The 22,238-nt window shown below is 34.2% G+C and overlaps 1 protein-coding gene across 1 annotated transcript in view; it reads left to right on the forward strand.

Moving 5' to 3' along the window:
- Positions 1-22,238, forward strand: part of LOC120777031 (vegetative cell wall protein gp1-like) — a 62,701-nt gene that overhangs the window by 29,635 nt on the left and 10,828 nt on the right. Inside the window, exon 2 of the mRNA XM_040108142.1 lies at positions 6,026-6,469. Within this exon, the coding sequence (XP_039964076.1) occupies positions 6,026-6,469 (444 nt within the window). The remainder of the gene's footprint in view (positions 1-6,025; positions 6,470-22,238) is intronic.

A 22,238-nucleotide genomic window follows, 5' to 3' on the forward strand; every position in this document is an offset into this window, starting at 1 on the left:
AAAAGACTCAGCGAGCCTTGATGATTTGGTTGGCTTCAATTTAGTAGGGGGGTTTAGTGACACCATATATACATACATATGAAAGTATAATTATAACGCGTAATACACTTTCGAAACATTTTAATATTAAAAACGATCAAAATTATCGTTCAGTTTGTATGGCAGCTATATGCTATAGTGATCTGAACTGAACAATTTTTTTGGAGAATATATTGTTGTCTTATGTGATAAAGTATGCCAAGTTTCTTGAAGATATCTCGTCAAACAAAAGAGTGTTTCATACAAGCACATGGTTTTATTCAGTAAGTTTATATGGCGGCTATATGCTATATTGATCCGATCTGAACAATTTCTGCCAAGATTGTACCTTTGCCGTGTAAAATAATTCGTGCCAATTTTTGTGCCTATAGCTCAGCAAACAAAAAAGTTTTCCATACAAGCAATTGATTACAAACGTTTAGTTTATATGATAGCTATATGCTATACTGGTTCGATATCGGTGATTTCGACAAATGAGCTACTACTTGCAAGCAAAACGACGTGTGCGAAATTTCCGAACAATAGCTCAAAAACTGAAGGACTGAAGGACACCTATATATTGATCGACTGAAAAGCATGGCTCGTCTTGGTGATCATTTGTATGTAATAAGTATTCCATATGGTCTGCAACGTATACTTTTGAGTGTTACAAGCTTCATGTCAGACATAATATAAACATATTAACGTTTTTTGCTCCACCCTAATATATGCATAAGGTGTATAATTTTGACTGTAGCGCGCCTCAGCTGAAAGCTGACAGCATATTTTCTACACCACTGTATATATACATAAAAACACACATATAACTGTAGATATGTTTGCATGTGTGGGTAATTGTATCTGCCGCCGCTTTTTGCTCAGCTATTGCATCTTAAAGTAAGCTTTCATGTGAAAAGCGAAAGTAGGAGAAAAATCATGGCTTAAAACGTAGAATATTAAAGCGTGAATAAATGGACACATATACAGTATATGCCATTTTATTTATGTGAATATTTGATATGCCTGTTTTTATTCATTCATTTATGCTTATACCTTAACATGCATTCCCTTCAGATTGCGAACGCCTCCGTCTGCAAGGCGTTCAATTCTCTGCGGTGCTGCGTTTTTTCCAAGCGCGCTCTTCATGTGCCTTAATAGGATTTGAGTGATAGTGCGGTGATGAGATTATGACAAATGCGTGCACAAAGGCATCGCCTAACAAATACACACACACACATACATGCATGTATCGACAAACGTGTGGAAGCGGATACATATACACAGACCTTAATGCACCACCAAGCTATACAACCACATTTAGACCTTTACATGATTGCCAACATGAAATAGGCATGCCACACTACTAAACACATATGTATGTGTGTATTTTTATGCGTGTGTCTGTATATGGACTTAAGCGTGGGCATGTAGCATATTTTTCTTCGAATCTTTGAGTGCTTTGTGATTTGATATGCTTTATGGTTCAGCTTTTTAATTTCTTTTTTGTTTTATTAAAATTACTTAAATGTCCCGTGAGAGGGCAAAGGGTAGACAGCTGCTTTGTGCTCGACGAAATTAAAATTTGACAAGGCGAGTCTCAATCAAACAGCGAAATAAAAATGTATTTGCTTCTCTTTGTTTACAATATTGTTTATTAAAAAAGCATGCAACTTTTATGCAATAATACTGTCAGCAAACAATTTTGCAGACAGAAGATTAAAATTGGATCGCAGACAGTAGGAAAAGTTAATAATCACTTATTGTCAGCTCTAAACTATAAGGAGAATGAACAAATTTTCCCAACTAAGCTGTCAGAGCGGAACAGCTTCACCTATTATTAAGCACTGATGGCAGCTTCTGACCGACTGCTTATTTATAGGCCCAATTGTTGACAATATAGATTCAAAGTAAGCGTTTATATGTAGGAGAGCAACTCTTAGTCGACGATCCCCTAAAAATTATAATAAGCTAAACTTTCTTGACCATCAATCCGGGATTAGCCAAGGTATTTGTTGGATTACCATGATTTGACCTCGACCACTTTTACTTAATGTTGCCGTAAGTGATTCACATTTCATCACTAATAACCATCCTCTTCAGAAAAGGGTCGACTTTGTTGCGATTTAGCAGCGACTACCAAATAGAAACTCGCTTCATGAGGATTTCTGGGACTAACTAGTATGACACCTATATATGGAGCCTTTTTTCATTTCCAGCCTTATTTAAGTGCTTCTAAATAATGTTTAGCTCCTGAAGAAACGAAGCTGTACTTATATGTTTGTCAAACTCGAGAATTTTTCAACAATTGGCATTCCAGAACGTGGTGGATCTTTGATATCGAGATCAACAGAACGAAATCAACTAACCCGAAATTTTACATGATTGCCAATTACAGTATCACTACTAAAAAAATTATACACATTTTTCGTCGCTTGGCTGGCGTTATTAATTAATTTATATTGTATTTTCGTATTTCATCTTGCTGGTGTCCATCTTAGTCGCATGCTCAAAGGATATCGATTCAAGCAAACACAAAACCATTTGAGATTCTTTTTTTCTTTCTTATTCTATAGCCATACAGCGTAACTTGAACGCACTTACATATATAACGCAAGATAGGAATTCCTAATTATTATTTCCTACTTTTAGTATACTTAGAAAAGAACTTTTTGATTCAAATTTTAAATCTGCATTCGCAAATATTCTTCCGAGATAATAAAAAGTGTCAGATTCAAACCCAGATGGCTTCTTAAATTGTGTGTAATAAAAGTCATGGAATCTGGCCAGTGTACAAGCTCAGAGACAGCAGTCATCCAGCAGGCTAATGGCTTCTCCTCAAATCAGTTTTCCAAGAACTGCTGAATTATGCTAAACTCTAGTTATGGTTATAGTTTTATGCTGATAAAATAATTTCGCTGTCACCCTAAATCTTCGGAATGTCTCTGTGGCATTTAAGGTTTCTAGAGAATATACATATGTATTAGGGTGATTCAAAAAAAATTTTTTTTTTTTTTTCAATTGGTACCCGCAAAAATATGTTCCTAGACACCTCTAAGAAAGCCTCTCCAAATTCAGAATTCAGAGGGGGAAATGAGAGAAATTTCCAATTCCCAGGGCCAAATGACTTATTAATAACTTTACTACTCTGAAAAATGTAAAGTAACAGAAATATAGTAAAGAAATTTTTCATTTTTTGACAAAAATTATTAACTGAAAAAAGAAGGAAACGGAAATAAAAAAATTTTCCCAAAATAGTCAAATTTACAGCCGTTAATATCTTGGCTTGGTTGGGTTTACAAAAAAAAATCATAGAGATATAAGAATTTTTCCTACAACACCTAATTAACAGATATTTTTCTGAAGTAGTTGGAAGCGAGATATAAATTTTTTCTATCTGATAATAAGAAAAATAGAAACCGTTAGGCGGAGGACCTTCCGTTACAATTAAAACTTCATATTTGGAAGGGGCTTTCTTAGAGGTAAAATATGAAAAGCAACAATACTCATCGCCTCCATGTACAAATTTGAATTTATAATTGGTATATTTTGCCTATGTGATATTCTATCTCTAACTCATTCATTCAGGATGATTCTTCAGAAAGAATCGATCGATCTGGCAAAGACATTAAATATGAAAGATACGCTGCTTGCTTGTTGACAAAGAAAAACGAAGAATCTGCGGCCGACAAACAAAACGAGGAAATTTCTGCGTGAGTACTTGCGAAGAATACTACAGGTACCTCTTTTGGATACAAGCGGCGAAGATTTGAAGACGCGCTTTTCTAGAGAAGTATTAGATGGTTTTCAAGTGAGTTTGCTTCGTCTAGAAAAAGTATTTGCTTTGAAAATCAAAGAAATGGATAATCTTATTGACTGCTTGATAAATAGATAGATAGATTCAAAGGCCTTTTGGATAATGACAACGTTGTGCGACAATTGTCAATGATTTTATGTAGTCAATATTTATTTAATATCTTTCCAAAGCCTCTTATAAGGTCTTGAAAAAATTGTAGAGAGAACTATTATTTTTAGCAGTCATATACCAGATTTGTACTCATATCAAATACATGTTCCTTAAAAGTAGTCATCCTGGAATTGTTAGATTAAAACGTTTGAGTGTATTAGTCGTTTTGAGCCGGTTAAAGAATTTATTAGTCCCTATATTTGCAGCCTAAAATGAAGATTTTCACAACAAATAAGGAGTGAAACTCGGTCAAGTATCTAACGAGCCTCGAAAACCTATTTGAGCTTGGTCTTTATAATTAACTACTTTATTGATCCCTTCTTCAATTAATTAATTCGAATAATGAAGTCTGCTAAAGGACTTTTTTTTAGTTTTAGTTTGGAAAAATTATGACGCACTGTACAATTTCAAGGACCTTATTTATGATGAACTAAGTTCAAACCAATCAATAAATAATATATGATCAAAATTGACCCGGACTGATCTATTTAAGTTACACGCACAAGCCGACAAAATTTTTTCTTAGATTGGTAAAATATTTTTTTTATGTTCGTCTGAGGTTTCAACTCCATATTCCTTTTCGAATAACGAGTTTTTTGAAAATTTTGTCTTTCTAATGGAATCACGACTATGGAATCGTTGAAAATTATGCAGAAGTAAGTAGATACTTCTACTTTATTTGAGTGACACAAAGTATTCAGTGAAGGTCGTGACGTTATTGAAAACTGGCCTCCTGCGAGTCGTTTTCAAAAACATCAGAAAAGTTGAAGAAACAGCACTTCAAAATCATTATGTTGGCATTTGAAAAATAGCAAGGAATCCCAACATTTGTTACGGTATATTTAGGTTTGAAGTGTCTGATGCTAAATTCGCACCAAAAGACTACAATATTTTGCAAAAGCGAGCAGAGGTCACAAAACAGATGCTTGACAACGAAACTAAGCACCTTAATTTCATAAAATGCATTTTTATTAGTGATGTGGAGTGGGTTTAAGAATATAGTGTCGAAATTGTTTAACAATACAGCGATTGGCGTTCCAAAAATGAGCCGATACCGAAAAAAAACAAAAATTTTTTTAAGCACTGAAGACCGAGGCTTATAACAAGTGTATAAAAAATTGGACTAAGCGGTGGCATACTTACATTGGCCAAATTTGATAAGAAATATTTCTAGTAAAATACTTGTACATAGGTCTTGTGTTAGTCCGGGTCAAATTTGATCAGAGGATTTTGTTGCCAGATGAACTCTTATGACTTAATTCTTTAAGACTTGAATCTTAGTCTACTCTAATTTGTAAGAACTTATAAAAGAATATAATGAATTAATAAAATTAATGGAAAAATAATATATGAAATAATAAGCATTGGAGATATCGATACTATAATGTCTGAAAATTAGAATGATCCACAAATATTTGACTCCAAAAACGTATATAATTAATAGCTGTCGCTTTAGAACTCAAAAAACTCATTAAAAAGAGACGTTGTGTTACACTACGATACTGTAAATGGTAAATTTTGAAGGTATCAATGGCAATGAATACGAAATTATGCACACAAATTACGCTTCACGTGCTGAAAATGTGTGCCTACTATAAATACTACCAACTTGATTGCCTATGCAAGATTTATCACCTGTCAGTTGGCTGCTTAAAATTTTCAATTTTGTTTTTGTTTTTTTATTTTTGGCGGCTTACCGGTAGCTGTACCATAACACAGAAGTGCGCGTGAAACGTAGCAAGTTAATTGCTGTTAATTATTTCGACTTCCGCGGCGCACAACCAAGCAATGAACTAAACAGCGATCGAGGCAAGCACCATTACAGCTTTTGGGTGATGCTTCTTCATTTTAGGTACTTCGTGCGATTCATATAAATAAGCGATTAAGTGCTTGAGGAGACATAAATCAACTCTGGCTACTGTGCAGCAAACAGCACTCGAAAGCAGCTCAACAATCTTAAAATGGTAATAGATGCTAGAATATGAAAATAAATTGGAAAAATAAATAAAAAAAAAATAAAAATATTTGTTTTCCATCCTGCAGAAATTCTTCGTCGCTATTTCCTTCGCCTTGTTGGCCTGCGCCGCGGCTGATGTCTCCCACTTACAAAGTGGCTATGATTATCCTGCACCCGTGCATGAGGAGGTTAGGTCGGAACCGATCGCACCTCTAGCTCCGGGACCAGTAATTCCGGCACCTGTAGCACCGCAAAACACTTACGTGCCACCACCAGCAGCTCCAGCACCAGTAGCTCCCGCACCAGTAGCTCCAGCACCTGTAGCTCCAGCACCAGTAGCTCCCGCACCAGCAGCTCCAGCACCAGTTGCTCCCGCACCAGTAGCTCCAGCACCTGTTGCTCCGGCTCCCGTAGCACCGCAAAACACTTACATTCCCCCAGCACCACAAGCGCCTGTAGCTCCAGCAGCACCGATCCCCGTAGATATAAGATCGCAGCCAATTGCTCCAGCACCAGCAGCCCCAGAGCCAGCCTATATTCCACCAGCAGCAGCACCAGCTCCAGAGCCATCTGCTTCCCTCGAAGCTGATGGTTACCATTACAAGACAGTGCGCCGTGTTGTCTATAGACATCGCTTTTAAATCAAGTAATCGATTTTGGAAAACATGTACCTGAGACCTCGAATAAAACAGTTTTTAAACGAAAACAAAATCTTATTTATTGAAAAAGGACTTCGTATAGTTTACGGTTTCACTCAACTGTATGTATGCTTGTGTTGTAATGAATTGCATTAATATGAAATCCATAATACAACTTCTTTTTTACTGGCATGGACACCGCTTATGCGATTATAGTCGAGCAGCGCGCCACTCGTTTCTTCTTTTCGCAATGTGACAAAAATTGGAGATTCTAAGCGAAGCCAGGTCCTTCTCCATCTGGTCTTTCCAACGAAGTGTAGGTCTTCTCTTTCTCTGCTTTTCCCGCCGGGTACTGCGCCTAATACTTTCAGAGCTGGAGTGTTTTCATCGATTCGGACAACATGACCTAGCCAGCGTAGCCGCTGTCTTTTAATTCGCTGAACTATGTCAATGTCGTCGTATATTTCGTACAGCTCATCGTTCCATCGAATGCGATATTCGCTGTCTACAAAGCACAAAGTATCATAAATCTTCCGCAGAACCTTTCTCTGGAAAACTCGTAAGACTGACTCATCAACTGTTGTCGTCGTCCATGCCTATACAGCATCTAGCAGGACGGGGATGATGACTGACTTATGGAGTTTGGTTTTTGTTCGTCGAGAGAGGATTTTACTTTTCAATTGCCTACTCAGTCCGAAGTAGCACCTATTGGCAAGAGCAATCCTGCGTTGGATTTCCAGGCTGACATTTTTGGTGGTGTTTATGGTGGTTCCTTAATAGACGAAATTATCTACAACTTCAAAGTTATGACTGTCAACAGTGACGTGTGAGCCAAGTCGCGAGTGCGACGACTGTTTGTTTGATGATAGGAGATATTTCGTTTTGCCCTCGTTCACTGCCAGACCCATTTTCTGTGCTTCTTTGTCCAGCCTGGAGAAAGCAGAACTAACGGCGCGGGTATTGAGGCCGATGATATCAATATCGTCGGCATACGCCAGCAGCTGTACACTCTTATAGAAGATGGTACCTTCTCTGTTTAGTTCTGCAGCTCGAATTATTTTCTCCAGAAGCAGGTTGAAGAAGTCGCACGATAGGGAATCGCCTTGTCTGAAACCTCGTTTGGTATCGAACGGCTCGGAGAGGTCCTTCCCGATTCTGACGGAGCTTTTCGTGTTGCTCAACGTCAGTTTACACAGCCGTATTAGTTTTGCGGGGATACCAAATTCAGACATCGCGGCATAAAGGCAGCTCCTTTTCGTGCTGTCGAAAGCAGCTTTGAAATCGACGAAGAGGTGGTGTGTGTCGATTCTCCTTTCACGGGTCTTTTCCAAGATTTGGCGCATGGTGAATATCTGGTCGGTTGTTGCTTTTCCAGGTCTGAAGCCACACTGATAAGGTCCAATCAGTTTGTTGACGGTGGGCTTTAATCTTTCACACAATACGCTCGATAGAACCTTATATGCTTATAGATGTTGAGGAGGCTAATCCCATGGTAGTTGGCGCAGATTGTGGGGTCTCCTTTTTTATGGATTGGGCATAGCACACTTAAATTCCAATCGTTGGGCATGCTTTCGTCCGACCATATTTTACAAAGAAGCTGATGCATGCTCCCTATTAGTTCTTCGCCGCCGTGTTTGAATAGCTCGGCCGGCAGTCCGTCGGTCCCTGCCGCTTTGTTGTTCTTGAGGCGGGCAATTGCTATTCGAACTTCTTCATGGTCTGCTCCATCATCATCGATTGGGGAATCGGGTTCGGCTTCTCTTGGCATTATGCTTTCATTGCCATTCAGCAGGCTGGATCAGTGTTCCATCCACAATTTTAGTAAGCTCTGGCCATCAGTCACTAGATCACATCGAAAAGAGTATGCTCCGGCCTTGAAACCTTCTACATATTAGTAACACGCATCTTTTCGTAGATTTATCGAGCATTACTGCTGACCGTTGAGCCAAAGATACCTTCTTTGCTCACCCTGGCGTTAAAGTCGCCATGCACGATTTTGACATCGTGACGGGGGAAGCCTATTGTATTGTATGGATACCACCAAATGGTAGAAAAATATTCATTAATCTACGGTGGACCTTATATCTTAGATCACTTCAAAAAATTTTCAATTTCTTATTTGAACAGCTGAGCCAAGTGCCCATTCATTTGGGAGAGCTGTGATTTTTAAATACCCAATAGAATATACTCGTGCATGAATACACATTTTTCCAAAACACATAAGTAAAATCGTTAATATAATAAGGTACAATAAAATTAGGAGGCAAAAGAAGAAACAGAAAAGGAAAGCGAATAGAAATTCATCTCTTATATGACTCGACAAGGCCAAAATTCCACTTTTATGTAGCGTGGGACTGGGTGTCGCATGATTTCATTCATAAAACTGCGGTGAAAGCTATATTAGAGGGCGAATGCAAAAAATACAAGCAAACAAGCATATATAGACAGACAGACATATGTATGTGTGTTATAGAATATACATATATCCATTTAAAGCAGCAACAACAGCGCAAAAGTATCCTCAAACAAAAGCAAACAAAGCGAGCAGCAACATCGTGCCACCAGTTGAGCAGACTTTGCTTTTATGAAGGCATATAGCCATGCGTACAAAGCCAAACATACTTATTCATTCATAGCAACAAAAACTGCGAACTTTGCTTTGCTGCACGAGCGAACGCCACAAACGAAACTGCACGAAAACAATGTTGCACTGAGCATGAAACAAAAACAAGTAGAAATAGTATACAGATAAAGCCCGATTCACATACACATAAGCAGCTGAGTCTGTGTTTGCAAATACAAATGTATGTATTAGTACTGACCAAGCATAACAAAAGGGACATGGCTCCCAGCTCTACAAATTGCCGGCAAGCTTCAGCAGGCTTGCAAGGGGTGAAGAGCAGAGCGAATAATGCAAGCATCAGCTGAGCGTAAAGAAAATTAAAAAGTTTCCAGCAAAAACAAATATTTGTGCTTTTGCACCAAAAACAACAACAAAATTCATATGCTAAGAGAGGTCATGCGCAGTTCGGGGGTGTAATTAAGAGCGGCATGGCTGTGTAAGAGTGTTGTGTTTAACATTTTGTGGAAGTTATTGAGAGGAGACTGAAAATTATTTGCAAGGTTTTTCTTCTGTTCAGACTTATTTAGAGGCCCTGCAAGTTGGACGGTGTCTAATATTTAGCATGTCATTTGTTATTATCTGATACACAAAAGGATAAAAAATAGTCGCGTGGAAAAATTTATGAAATGGCTAAACTAAATAAAAGTCCACCATATTTTGTGATCAAGCTCCGGCTTACAGACAAGCATTTTTTCTAAAAACCTTCTTTGTAACTTAAAACCAATATTCTTCAACTTACCAATTGTTCTACCGGAAATTTCAAGTTCGTCTTCAGGGGGTATTCTGGTTCAGAAGCCCGAAATTTTGTTTTCAGCAGTGGCTTCGGGGCGGTGGTTCGAACAAAAGTGAATTTTTACAAAATATCTTCGATGTTAGGTACATAAGTATATAAAATTTAGGAACTAGAAGACACGTAAATTCTGAAGTTTCAAAATTCTCACAATACGGTTTTGGAGGAAATTGATAGTAAATTTACAAGACATCTTATTTGTTGAAGTATTTTTCTGAATATTAAAAACCAGCGGAGTTCGTTTTTCCGCTCCCAAGACATTGCGCCCGGGGCGACAGCCCCCTTCGCTACGCCCCCCTAGGCACGCCACTGGTTTTCAGCAAAGGCACATAAGCGGTATTTAAACAAACGTTGGTTAAAGGAAGACTTAATTAAGAGGAATGCAAAATTTTCTGGCTTTTTAATCCCTTTTGAGCTATATTTTTCGTCTTTACCTGTTATGGTTTGATTTAACGTCGACAAGGAGACTGAGTTTTGCCGACAAACTTTACGGATCCCTCGCCATATTTAAGTTAATAAGCACTGAGATTCGCGACAGTTGGAACAAAGTTACTTTCCTTGGTCCCGCCTTTACGTTAAAATCATGGGAATGTACTCACAAGAACTGAAATCAAGCCATAATTACCTTCCATCGAGGTTGAACAGAAGTTAGGAAAATGTTGCATTTTTGACGTTATTTTCAATAGTCACAAGTCGATTCATTGGCAGGTTGGTTGAAAAGGGAGACGCAGTAGCTTCAGATTGGCAGACCGCAAACGGACGCACTTAAGCCATCTTTACGCGCATTTTGCTCACAAGTGATAACCAATTGAGCCTAATCTAGCAACTTAATGGGTTTGATAAAAACGCTGCTAAAGTCTATCACAGTTGTCCGGCGCCTTTTATGTTGGAACATTGGCAGCCGTCTCAAGTGGCTGAACGCTGAGCAATCGTAAATATAATATTTCAAAGTTTCATAACCTTTCGCGAATGCTCTGCATTCCGCCGAATCCATATGATCAATTTTCTGAAAGTCTGTTCTTAGAGGTACATGGGTGCTCTCTTGTATAAAAGTTTTTTGGTTTGCCAAAGTACTTTTATGGTATTTCGTATGTTGTTTATGTTTCATGACTTGAGATGTTCCTATAGAGTCCATCATCGTAGTTTCTATACCAACACAAGAGTCAATAATCGGTAACAGAGTCTTTTCCGCTTCATATATCCTATTTAAATTTTGATCTTCTTTACATACACATCTGAGATAGTAAAAATGTTCAATCCGTTGCTCTAACCGTTGTTTGTACAAGTATTTGCTAGACCATAACGATTACACATATTGTTGTGACAGGCAGTTGGTTTGTGGTATTTTTATTAAGAGAGTGACTATTCCGCGCTTAACCTCACATTATCAAGACTGCAATAAACAAACCTTCCTATATAACGGCATTTGAAGTTCGCCATCATCCATTATAATATATAATATATGTAGTTCAACAACCATAGAGATTTTGAAGCCAAACTTATCACATATACATACATATGTTAGTATCCCTAACAAGCGGAAACCGGAGCATAGGGAATCATGGGTAGAAGTTCACGCAAGTTAAGGAAAGTGCAGATCTGAATAGAGAAGATACAATCTTCTATAAGAGTGTACAGCTGTACGCCGCTAATATTGATATATTTGGCCTCAACAACTGCGCGTTAGTGGATGGAATGGATAAAATACTCCAGCTTTAAAAGTGCTTGCGCGGTATCCTCCGGAAGAAGCAGAGAAAGAGGAATTCCATTCCATTGGACAGACCAGGTGGAGAAGGACCTAGTTACACTTGGAATCTCCGATTGGCGCCAAACCGCGAAAAGGACTGGCTCCTCCCTGTTGAAAACTCGGATATAATCGCGTAAACGGTGCCTACATAAAGAAGAAAAATTATTAAGGAATTGAAAAAATCTATTCACAACTATTTGTAGCTTCCATTTATTGACTATGACGCTCTCCGGACTCACAATATCTCTCTTAGTATATCGGAAAGGGAGACCGGAAATAGGATGTTGAGTTGATTTAGAAATGGTTCTTTCAGACAAAAATATTTTTACCACAAGCTCAGTGGGTTTAATTTGTTCTAATTTGTCGATAAAGTATTATCCTAAGGATAATGATTTCCGTTCCGACATTTTATATAAAATAATTGCAGACATCTCGAGTTTAATTTTTCACGAGTTTGAAATTGAAATATTGATTTAGTGATCTTTATTATTCTTAATTTAAATTTAATATATGGGTTCTAGTAAATAAAAATCGATCATTTTTGCATAAAATTGTAGGCGAATTTTTCACCAGCAAAATCATTCACTATAGACAGGAATAGAAAGCAATCATTTAATGCCTGGTCCTGCCTATAAGACGGTTGCTTAAGACTATGCTAACCTAGGTGCCGAGCATTCTAGCGAGTCAATAACGATGTGTGTGGCCTCGCATTGTTCTGATGGAAAAGATACCTTTTTTAATGGCCGAAACTGGCCACTTCTCAGCAATTCCTGCCTTCAGATTGTCCAATTTTTTATAACACAGATTCTTATTACGAGTTAGGCCTTAGAAAGGCACAGATAATTCCCTGAAAATCCCATCACACACATAACAAAACTATCCAGACTGTATTCTTGATTGACCACCGTTTCCGCCAACTCACCATGGTTCGACTAGCACCTTTTTCGCCTAACGCTGTCTTAAGTGGCCCATTTATCAACACCGCTTCTGAAGTATATAGCATTTGTTGTGAGACCTTTTGCGTTAATTCATGTGACACTCATACATATATACGTCGGACAACTATTTATGTCCGGCATTATTTAAATGGTTTCACATGCATTTTTGGAAGTATTCCTTTTTATTAGATTTAGTATTTATATATGTACTTATATGTATGTACATGCATAAATCCTTGAAAAGCCAACTTTTCCCTTAAAGGCTTTAAAGCCAAATTTGTTTTTTACAGAACTCTTTATCATATCATTAACATTTTTCATATAAATTGTTGTTGTGGAATGTAAAAGTGGACACTGAGAGTGGTAAAGTCATAACCGAGCAAAAAGGAATCAAACATCACAAAACTCACACAACAAATGACAACAATTCGCAAACTCAAAATGTAAATGCAAACACAACAAAAACAAATGCAAAAAAAGTGAATTGCAATTGCCGATAACACGAGCCTGTCGCCGTTAAACGCACTCGTAATTTTCCTGCCTTCGCGACGCGTGTTCGCAGCGCTGTGTGCATGTGCGGGCATGTTTGTGCGTGCAGCGCACAGCTGGAGCAGGCATCTACAAGCGAAAGTGCCGCAAAGAAAGTGCTTCAGTTGAATTTGTGACTTGCTGCAGTGCGAACGTCCACTGCGGAAAAGTCGGAAAATTGGAAATTTCCCTCGCGACTCCAAAACGCGCAACGACCACGACCGTTTTGATAACAACACGACGACGACGACGACGGGCTGGACGTATCGACGACTAAACAAACGCGTCGCGTGCATGTGTGCGTGTGTGAGCTTACGCTTTTAAGTAGGGCGCTTAACAATGTGAAAGTGGATATCGATGGTGAATTGGTGCAATGGATTGAAAATTTAATGGAATGCCAACAGACGGCGGCGTGTGAAAATGCGTTGTAATGCGCGAGAGAGTGAATGAGTGAAAGTGTGCGGAAAATGATAGCGGATTAGTTGCGTTGTTTGTTCGGAAGCGAGAAAGGATTTAATTGCCGTGCATATTTGAAGACGTGCCGCGAATAATTAATAAAGCGAAATTTTGTGCAGAATTCTTTAACTTGAGTCCCATAGAACCTCGTTTGATGACAAAAAATAATTTAAATAAGCTACGGTGTGAAGTTTCTTAAACTTTGCCAAGTTTGCAGTGTAAATAATAAATACATTTTTAGTAGATGCTTAAGTAAGTGCTTAATTTAAATAGAGTTAAAAGTAGTAACATACAACTTTGTAGTTAGCCAAAAATATGGAAAAGATAGTTTAATAAAATAATAATTTAAGTGTTTTTATTCAAATACATAAGTGTAGTTATGTACATAAGCACTTAGAATTATTGGAAAAGTTTCAACTCCTAAAAAAAAAATACTTAAAATAGTATTTCTCACAAAAAAAATTCAGAACTTCAAAACTAATTTAAAAAATTTACAAAAATACTTTTTTTTAATATTTGTATGAAAAAAGTTAATAAATTGAAAAAGGCATTTGTTAAAATAAAAAATAAATTTAAAAAACAAAGTAAACAAAACAAAATTTAAAAAGTAAATAAGCACTAATTTACAAAATAAAATAAAAAAAAAATTTCTAAGCTTATAAAAAAACTTTAAACAAATAAACGCAAACACAAAAAACTATTTTCACCTTCAAAAATAAAGCAAAGTTAAGAATTTAAATAAAACAAAATTAGTAAAAAAGAAATAAAAATATTTTTAAGTTAAAAAAATTAAATTTAAATAAACAAAAATTTACAAAATAAAAAAAAAATACATACAAATATTTTTCAACTTCTCGTTATGTAAATGAACGCAAAGTTATTTACGTTTTCTTGGAATCTATACAAAATCTATAATAAAATATTTCTTTAAATATTTACATACCGTTTAATACGTGTTCGCCGCTTAAAATCTAAACTATTGTTCCATAGTGCTTTAATTATAACAACAAAGGAAATTGTATTTCCTTATTGGCATATTCTGCTACTTTTTATGCGGTGCGCCAATCAATTGTTATATGTAAAAATATATGGGTGAGTAAATTTAGACGTTACATATTTATGCTTAGGAGAAGAGATGTATTTACACATACATTTAATATTAATTGCTATAAATTTGAACAAGAAGCAGCCAGTGACAGGTTTTTCAGGTGATGCATAATAAGTAAAATAATAATAAGTAAAAAAAAAGAAAAAAGTCGAAGAGAAAGAAAAAAAAATTTATATATTATATAAATTAATTTATTTGGAAATTTCCTATATTTCAGTGAAGTCGAAAATTGAAAAAAAGTAAAATTTAAATAAAAATTAAAAATTTTGATTGAAACTAAATTCTAAACTAATTTTAATTAAAATTTTTTAATCTTATTTAGTTTTTTTTTTCTATTTCCGACTTCACTGAAATATACGAAATTTCCAAATAAAATAATTTAGATTTTAATTTTAATTACATTTTTTAATTTTTATTTAAATTTCAATTTTTTTCTCTCTTTCCAAAATATAAATTAGTTTCCAAATTACGTTAATTAATTTTTTTGGAATTTTTGCTCTAAATTAATTTTTTTAATTCGAAACTTTCTGAAGCAGTAAAATTTAAAATTTTCCAAGAAGTCAATGTTTTATAAACAAAGAAAACCGCAATAAATTAATTTCCAAATTACTTTATTTTTTTTTTTTGGAATTTTTGCTCTAAACTAATTTTTTTACTTCGAAACTTTCTGAAGCAGTAAAGTTTAATATTTTCCAAGAAAGTTCCAGTGTTGTTATAAACAAGTAAGGAAGAGCTAAATTCGCGTGTAACCGAACATTTTATACTCTCGTAACTTCCAAGAGTCAAAGCCGTGAAAGTACCTTCAAGTATACATATAAGGCGTGTTAGTTATATGGGTTCCAGCGCGAGTTTGCACTCGATTTTATTCATTATAAGCAGAAATGTCACTGTTATAAAAAAACACGCTCTCCCAATTTTATTAAGTTAACTCACATAAATACCGCGTATAAAGTTACCTGAAAGTTCGAAAACATTTATATTGTATTAGGTATGTATATATGTGGGTGCTAAGATAAGTATTGACCCGCTTAAATCCATATTTGGCACACAGTTTTTCTATTGTCAGGAAAGGACTCTCACTGAATTTCAATTGTATATCTCACACAATGACCTATGTATATTTTCGGTAAAAAGTCAACTAAAAGCAATGAATCCATATATTCAGTACCCTGAAGCTTAAACAGTTTTTGTTTGATATACGAAATTTTTAGTCATAAGATGGCTCATCTCAAATCATGTAAAGTTTTACCTTAATATATTAATTCATTCTTGACTTGCATGCTGGAAAGAGAAAGTTTCAAATGGAAGTCAAAATTGTATTATATGGAAAGTACGTAAGCGTGGCTGTAGTCCGATTTCATCCATTTTCCAACTCTAACATGAAAAGCCATAAGAACGTCACATAACGAATTTGATTGAAATCGGTCGGTCCGGATCTCGAGATATGTGATTTCACCAAAAAGTGTGCGGCGTTACGCTTATCGTTCAATTTTGACTTTGAAACAGGAAAACTTGAAAGAAATTGATTGAAGCACTATTGCGTATAACAAAAACGAAAATAAAACAAAAAAATCTATAAATAAAGCTGATTCAAATTATTAATTTTTTTTGTGAGTTCTAACATTTTTTTACGAGCTGATATAAAAAATGTAGAAAAATGTTATCAAATCACAAATTTATGTTGCCAGTTGTTATGGCTGCTCAACAACACCCAAATGAGAATACAAATTAAGTTGTCCTAAAAAACGAACTGTTTACTCTTTGGCAAACATTTCCAGCGAAAGATTTAAATCACATAATCAATGAGCTGCTCACTGACGCAGTTTCTAAAAAACAAAAAAAAAAAACAACGAAATGATTTTTCATTCGTCACGCCATCATTGTGCCACACTTCCGATCGACTTTGGCCCAACACTTATTTATGAGATAACCGACTGGTCCAGCTGACAGTTCTAGATTGTTTTCTGTTTTTAATAAAATTAATGTAAGCACATAAATACACAAAGTGGACCTAAACAAAAGATGGGCGATCAATTCAAATGCAATAAATCTGTGCGTGAGCATTAAGCTGTGATAAATTAACTGTTCGTAGAAGACCTGCTCAGATGGTTGCTTACAAAAACAGAAAACGAAACACAAAACGTACAAAAACAAAATCAAAAATACGCATAGCACCATATTAGTAGTGATATGAAGTACCAAAAATATAAAAAATATAATTTCTTGCAGTTTGAAAAAAAATATGTACAAATCATTTGCATTGCTAATGCTTAGTGATTGTTGTCTATCGTTCAATTTAGTTTTCGCTTTTATTTTAAGTGCTTTTTTGCTACCAAGCATTCCGCATCAGCTATTGTCATCTTAAAATAGTGGCACGCAAAAACCGGTTTCGAAATGTGGATTAAGATCGTCACTTAATTGATAGCCATAAGGGACGTGCTGATTAATATTTACATGTCCACGCAAACGCTAGAATATTACTGTCGGCTTATATGTATTTATATTTTTGGATTTTTAAAAACGTTAACGCTGTTATTGATTGCTGTGACAAAATATTTTATTACCTTATCATGTTTGGTAAAATATACTTGCTTTTACTAGCCTGACCTTGCCTTGTTTGGATGAATATTTTATTAAAACAATGATAAGGCGGCATAAAAAGTAAAATAAAAAATAAAATAAAATAAAACAAAATAAAAGAAAAAATAAAATTAAAAAAATATAATTTAATAAAATTAAGTTTAATAATGTAAAAAAAACATAAAATGATATAGTGTGAAAAAAATTGTGATAATCATAAAATATTAAAAAAAATTATTTTATTAATTTTAATTTAATTTAATTAAGGAAAATAAAAGTAAAATAAAATGAATAAAAAAATATCATTTATTAAAATTAAATTTAATTATGTAAAAAACAATGAAATGATATAGTGTGAAAAAAATTGTGATAATCCATAAATTTAAAAAAATGAATAAAATAAAACTAAGGAAAATAAAAATAAAATAAAATAAAAAAACAAAAATATAATTTATGAAAATTTAATATAATTGTGTGAAAAGTAGTGTAAAAAGAATTTGTAGTAGATGATCATGAAATTTTTTCGGCGGTAATCTAAATATATGTATGTATATTTATCTTATTTAGTTCATATATAGTATTCAGTTCATGGTATATAAATCTGCCTAAATGTATATCTTAATCTAATTGAAGTCAATGAACACTTAAGTTTATACCATGTTCAGACGGAAAGTTTTAAAATTAGATTACATTTAAGCATTTTATAACCCAACAGTGTTCTTATTGCCGTTGAAAAGATTAAAAACAGCTGTTTTTGCATTCCAAGAATTTACATCGCTCAATATTTATCAAAAGAAAACATTGTCATATAGTATTTTGTAATAAAAGACGTATTCTTTTAAATATTTTCCATATAATGGAAATAATAGGTATGCGTCTACGCTAAACTGACTTGGTGTGTGACTACGCTAAAGAGCGAAATAAGCGTTATATAAAATAAATCCGCCTAAATGTATACCTTAATCTAATTGAAGTCAATGAACACTTAAGTTTAGTTACGTTTAGTTGGCTTCGTGAGGTTAAACTGAATTTTGTTGTTAATTTTACTACTCAAGAAATCTGAAAAAATTTACGACTTATGTGCTAAGGGCTCTGTGGAGTATGTGAGGCGTCCTGTTTATGAATTTGAGTTCAATTATTTTCGATCTCGTGTTGCAACCTCTTCAATTTTAGTGAATGATGGTGGTTTGATCCTTACATGCCTTGACTATAAGACAAAAAATCCTATATGTTCGGGAATTTGTACTATGATTTTCGGCATTAACAATCCAAAATTAGCCAAAAACAGTCTCTAACATCACTATTGCAAAATGACTGTAAACTAGTGGTATCTATTTCCCGAAATAATCTCATGCTAACGAATGAGACTTTTAATGATAATTTTTATTTTTAAGGCACTCTGAATATTTTATGACATCTACAGTTTAAGAAATTTTTTTCCCAATCTTTTATTTAATACAATTTAATTTTTTATTTTGTTTTACATTATTCAATTTAAATTTATTTATTTTTATTTTATTTATTTATTTTATTTGTTTTATTTTATTTATTTATTTTTTTGTTTTATTTTTTCATAAAGAACAATTTTTTTTTGGGAAGACGCCTTTTCATATTTGAAAATTTTGATTAGTTATCTTCATTCAACTATATTTTGTTTTGTTTGTTGAATAATCAAAGTAATGCTTTTTGCAACTATTTCGAAATCAGCAGAACTGATAAAAAGTATAAATTAAATAAAATTGTTTCAAAGCAAAAAATGATCAGCAATGAACTCTTTGAGCTTTTTTGGGAAACCACAGCCAAATTGATGCTAATTAATTAACTAAAATATCGTGCACTTTAGCATCTAACAAAGAAATCGCTTATCATTGATATTTAAATGAGAATTCAAATATTGTGTATACATAGATTAATTGCGCTTTAAAACCTTTTAACTATTATGCAGCTTTGGAGCTGCCAACTGTCAATATAAAAATATTGTTTTATCACTTAAAAGCAGAGTTCGCAATAACATTATTACTAATCAAGATGAATATGAATGCATTTATAAAGCGATATCGGCTAAAATCATTTGGACAGCAAATTTTCATAATGCCTTTAAGCCATTAGCTGCATATGTATGTATGTATGTAGCTGAGCAGCGGAAAGGCTGCAGCTTAAACAGAAGAGCAAAAAAAACGCATTTGTCAAATACTCACGTATACCTGCTTATATATGTATGTATGTGCATATATATATTTATAAATATGTTTATATTTATTTGTGGGGAATCTCTTTAATCGCTCGCTTTTTTTCGTCGTCTTTTGATTGGCACCCACAACAAAATTTGAATATTTAATGGCGTGCTTCTAAAGTGGCTACCTGCATTTACTTAATCAGTCTTAATCGAATTATCATTTTGTATATATTTCTTCCACTTAATATACGAAAGAGCTATTTCAGCAATTTAAAGACGCTTCAGCTGCTATTAACGGCATTTTTTCGTTGAAGTTTTACGAGCTCAACGACCTTGCTGGCGTTGTTTTGAGATGCGGCAAAGTATGCTTGGCGCTGGCAGCTGGGCAAAAGGACAAACTAACTGAGAAAGTTTATAAATAGTTTTAATGTTTCTGATACACACAAGGAAATGTCGGAGACTCTATAAAATATAAACTTAAACGATCTGCTTGACAAGCTGAGTCGATTTGGTCATATTCATTTGTATGTATACCATATACTAGTACTAGTAAGATATTAGTTCTTTAGTTTTTGAGCTATGGATCTGAAATTTTGCACACATCTTTTTCTCTCCAAATAACTGCTCATTTGTCGGAATTGCTCATATGGGTTCACTATACCATATAGCTGTCATAGAAACTGGTCGATCGGAATCAAGTTCTGGTATGAAAAACTTTCTCATTCGAGGAGATATCTTCACGAAATTTGACATTGATTATTTTTTTAAAGCAAAGCTACAGTTTTCCAACATATTTTTTAGATCGGGCTACTATAGCATATAGTTGCTATACAAACTGGCCAATCAAAATCAAGATGAAGATCCCTTTATGCCATTAGAAATACAACCGTGAAAGGTATGTATTTTAGTTTCAGGTAACACTTTGTCTTGTTTTAATTTCAAAATAAAAAGAAAGAAGGGCGAAAGTGTTTTGACTAATTTAAAGTTAATAAAAATATTGCTTAAAAAATAATTATTACTTTAAGTGAAATGAAATCGTTTATGATCACCTCAAGCTTTTATTATGCACTATACACTATTTTTTTTCCATATTGGGTTATGAGTAAATTCTCCATAACCTACAATAATTTTTATGCTCGAAACAACAAGTTAGCCACCAACAAAAGCAACACAAAGCACTTATAATAAGTAACTTTTTAGCAGTCAGTAGTAATTCCAGACACACACACCCATACACACATACAAACACACCGACACATTCTAAGCGTGGCTTGCACACCGCACATAAGTGCGACAGCCAGCAAACGGCAGTCAATTAAATTATTTTAAGCCCACATAATAAAATCGAGTAAAGAATTAATTTAAAATGCAAATTGTGTAGACCGAAAAGAGAAAAGTTTTCGCCATAAAATGAAAAGAAAAATCAGCGGGCGGAAAAAGCACACAACAAAAAATTTGAACTTTGTGACCATTCGAATGTTTTGTACCCCGAGTACTTACGCGAACAGGTAAGAAATGCCGTTAGATCCAGTAATAAGTCTAAGAGGGTAGGTATAGGGTAGGATTGCTAATTCCAAAAATGTTTTTTTGTTTAATGATTCCGAATTTTTAGTATCCTACCACTTAGAAATAATATACTTTTTTAGAACATAATTTGTGAGATGTGCTTTTAAATATATATAGTATTAAGATACATCCCAGTAATTTGTTTCAATATCTAAAATTTGTGCTTGGATTTGCCTCTCAATTAATCACTGTTCTCTTGGAACCTGTATTTAATGAGTTTAATATATAAATATCAACTGAATCAGTCAGTTCGTTCTTAAGATATGATGCAGAGGACTTTGAGATCAAGTCTTTGAAAAATAAATACAATTTAAGTTTTCAAATTTCAATTTTATAGAGGAAACAAAGCAACTGTTATATCTTAAAAAAGGCTCGTTACTAATGTTAGGAAACCTTTTTGAAACTCATGGAAGGAATGGACTTTAATTTGTGTGAAAAATTAACAATGTAGTTAAAAGTGTTAAGAATCATACCAGTATCTTCTTTTAATAACTAAAATTTGTGTTTAGGTTTACTTCAAAATTGTTTACAGCTCTTTTGGAGTATGGTTTAAGTAAGTTTCTTCTACAAATATTAACCAAATCTGTTAGAAAGTTTTCAAGATATGCTGAAAAGGACTCTGTTATCGAGTTTTCCAAAAATAACTACAATTTATGTTTTAAAATTTAAATTTAACAGAGTGAACAGAGCATCCGTTATATCTTAAGAAAGGCTCATTACTACTGTTAAGAAAAATATCAGTACCTTGTTTTAATATCTGAATTTTGTCTTTAGGTTTAATTCGAAAATGTTAACAACTCTTTTGTAGTTTAGATTCAATGAGTTTATTCTATAAATAATAACCGAATCGCTTAGATCGTTCCCAAGATACGATGAAAATAACTTTAGAAGCCAATCTTTTGAGAAAAGTTTTCATGCTTCAAATCAGCGTATTAAGCCTGTCGTCGAAGAATAAGAAAACGTTTTATCTTTATACATTTTTACATATTGTGGAACACATTTGTATAATAATAATACAGCTTGTCGCACTACATGGAGGAATCTTTACAAAAGCTTAATTGGCTTACTTTGAGACAAACAATTTTTTTCAATAAGTTGGTGCTGCTGAAAGTAAGTTAATGTTGCTTGTTTCGTAAATAACTTACTTCT

This window comes from Bactrocera tryoni, chromosome 5 (assembly GCF_016617805.1).
Source record: "Bactrocera tryoni isolate S06 chromosome 5, CSIRO_BtryS06_freeze2, whole genome shotgun sequence".
Lineage (NCBI taxonomy): Eukaryota > Metazoa > Arthropoda > Insecta > Diptera > Tephritidae > Bactrocera > Bactrocera tryoni.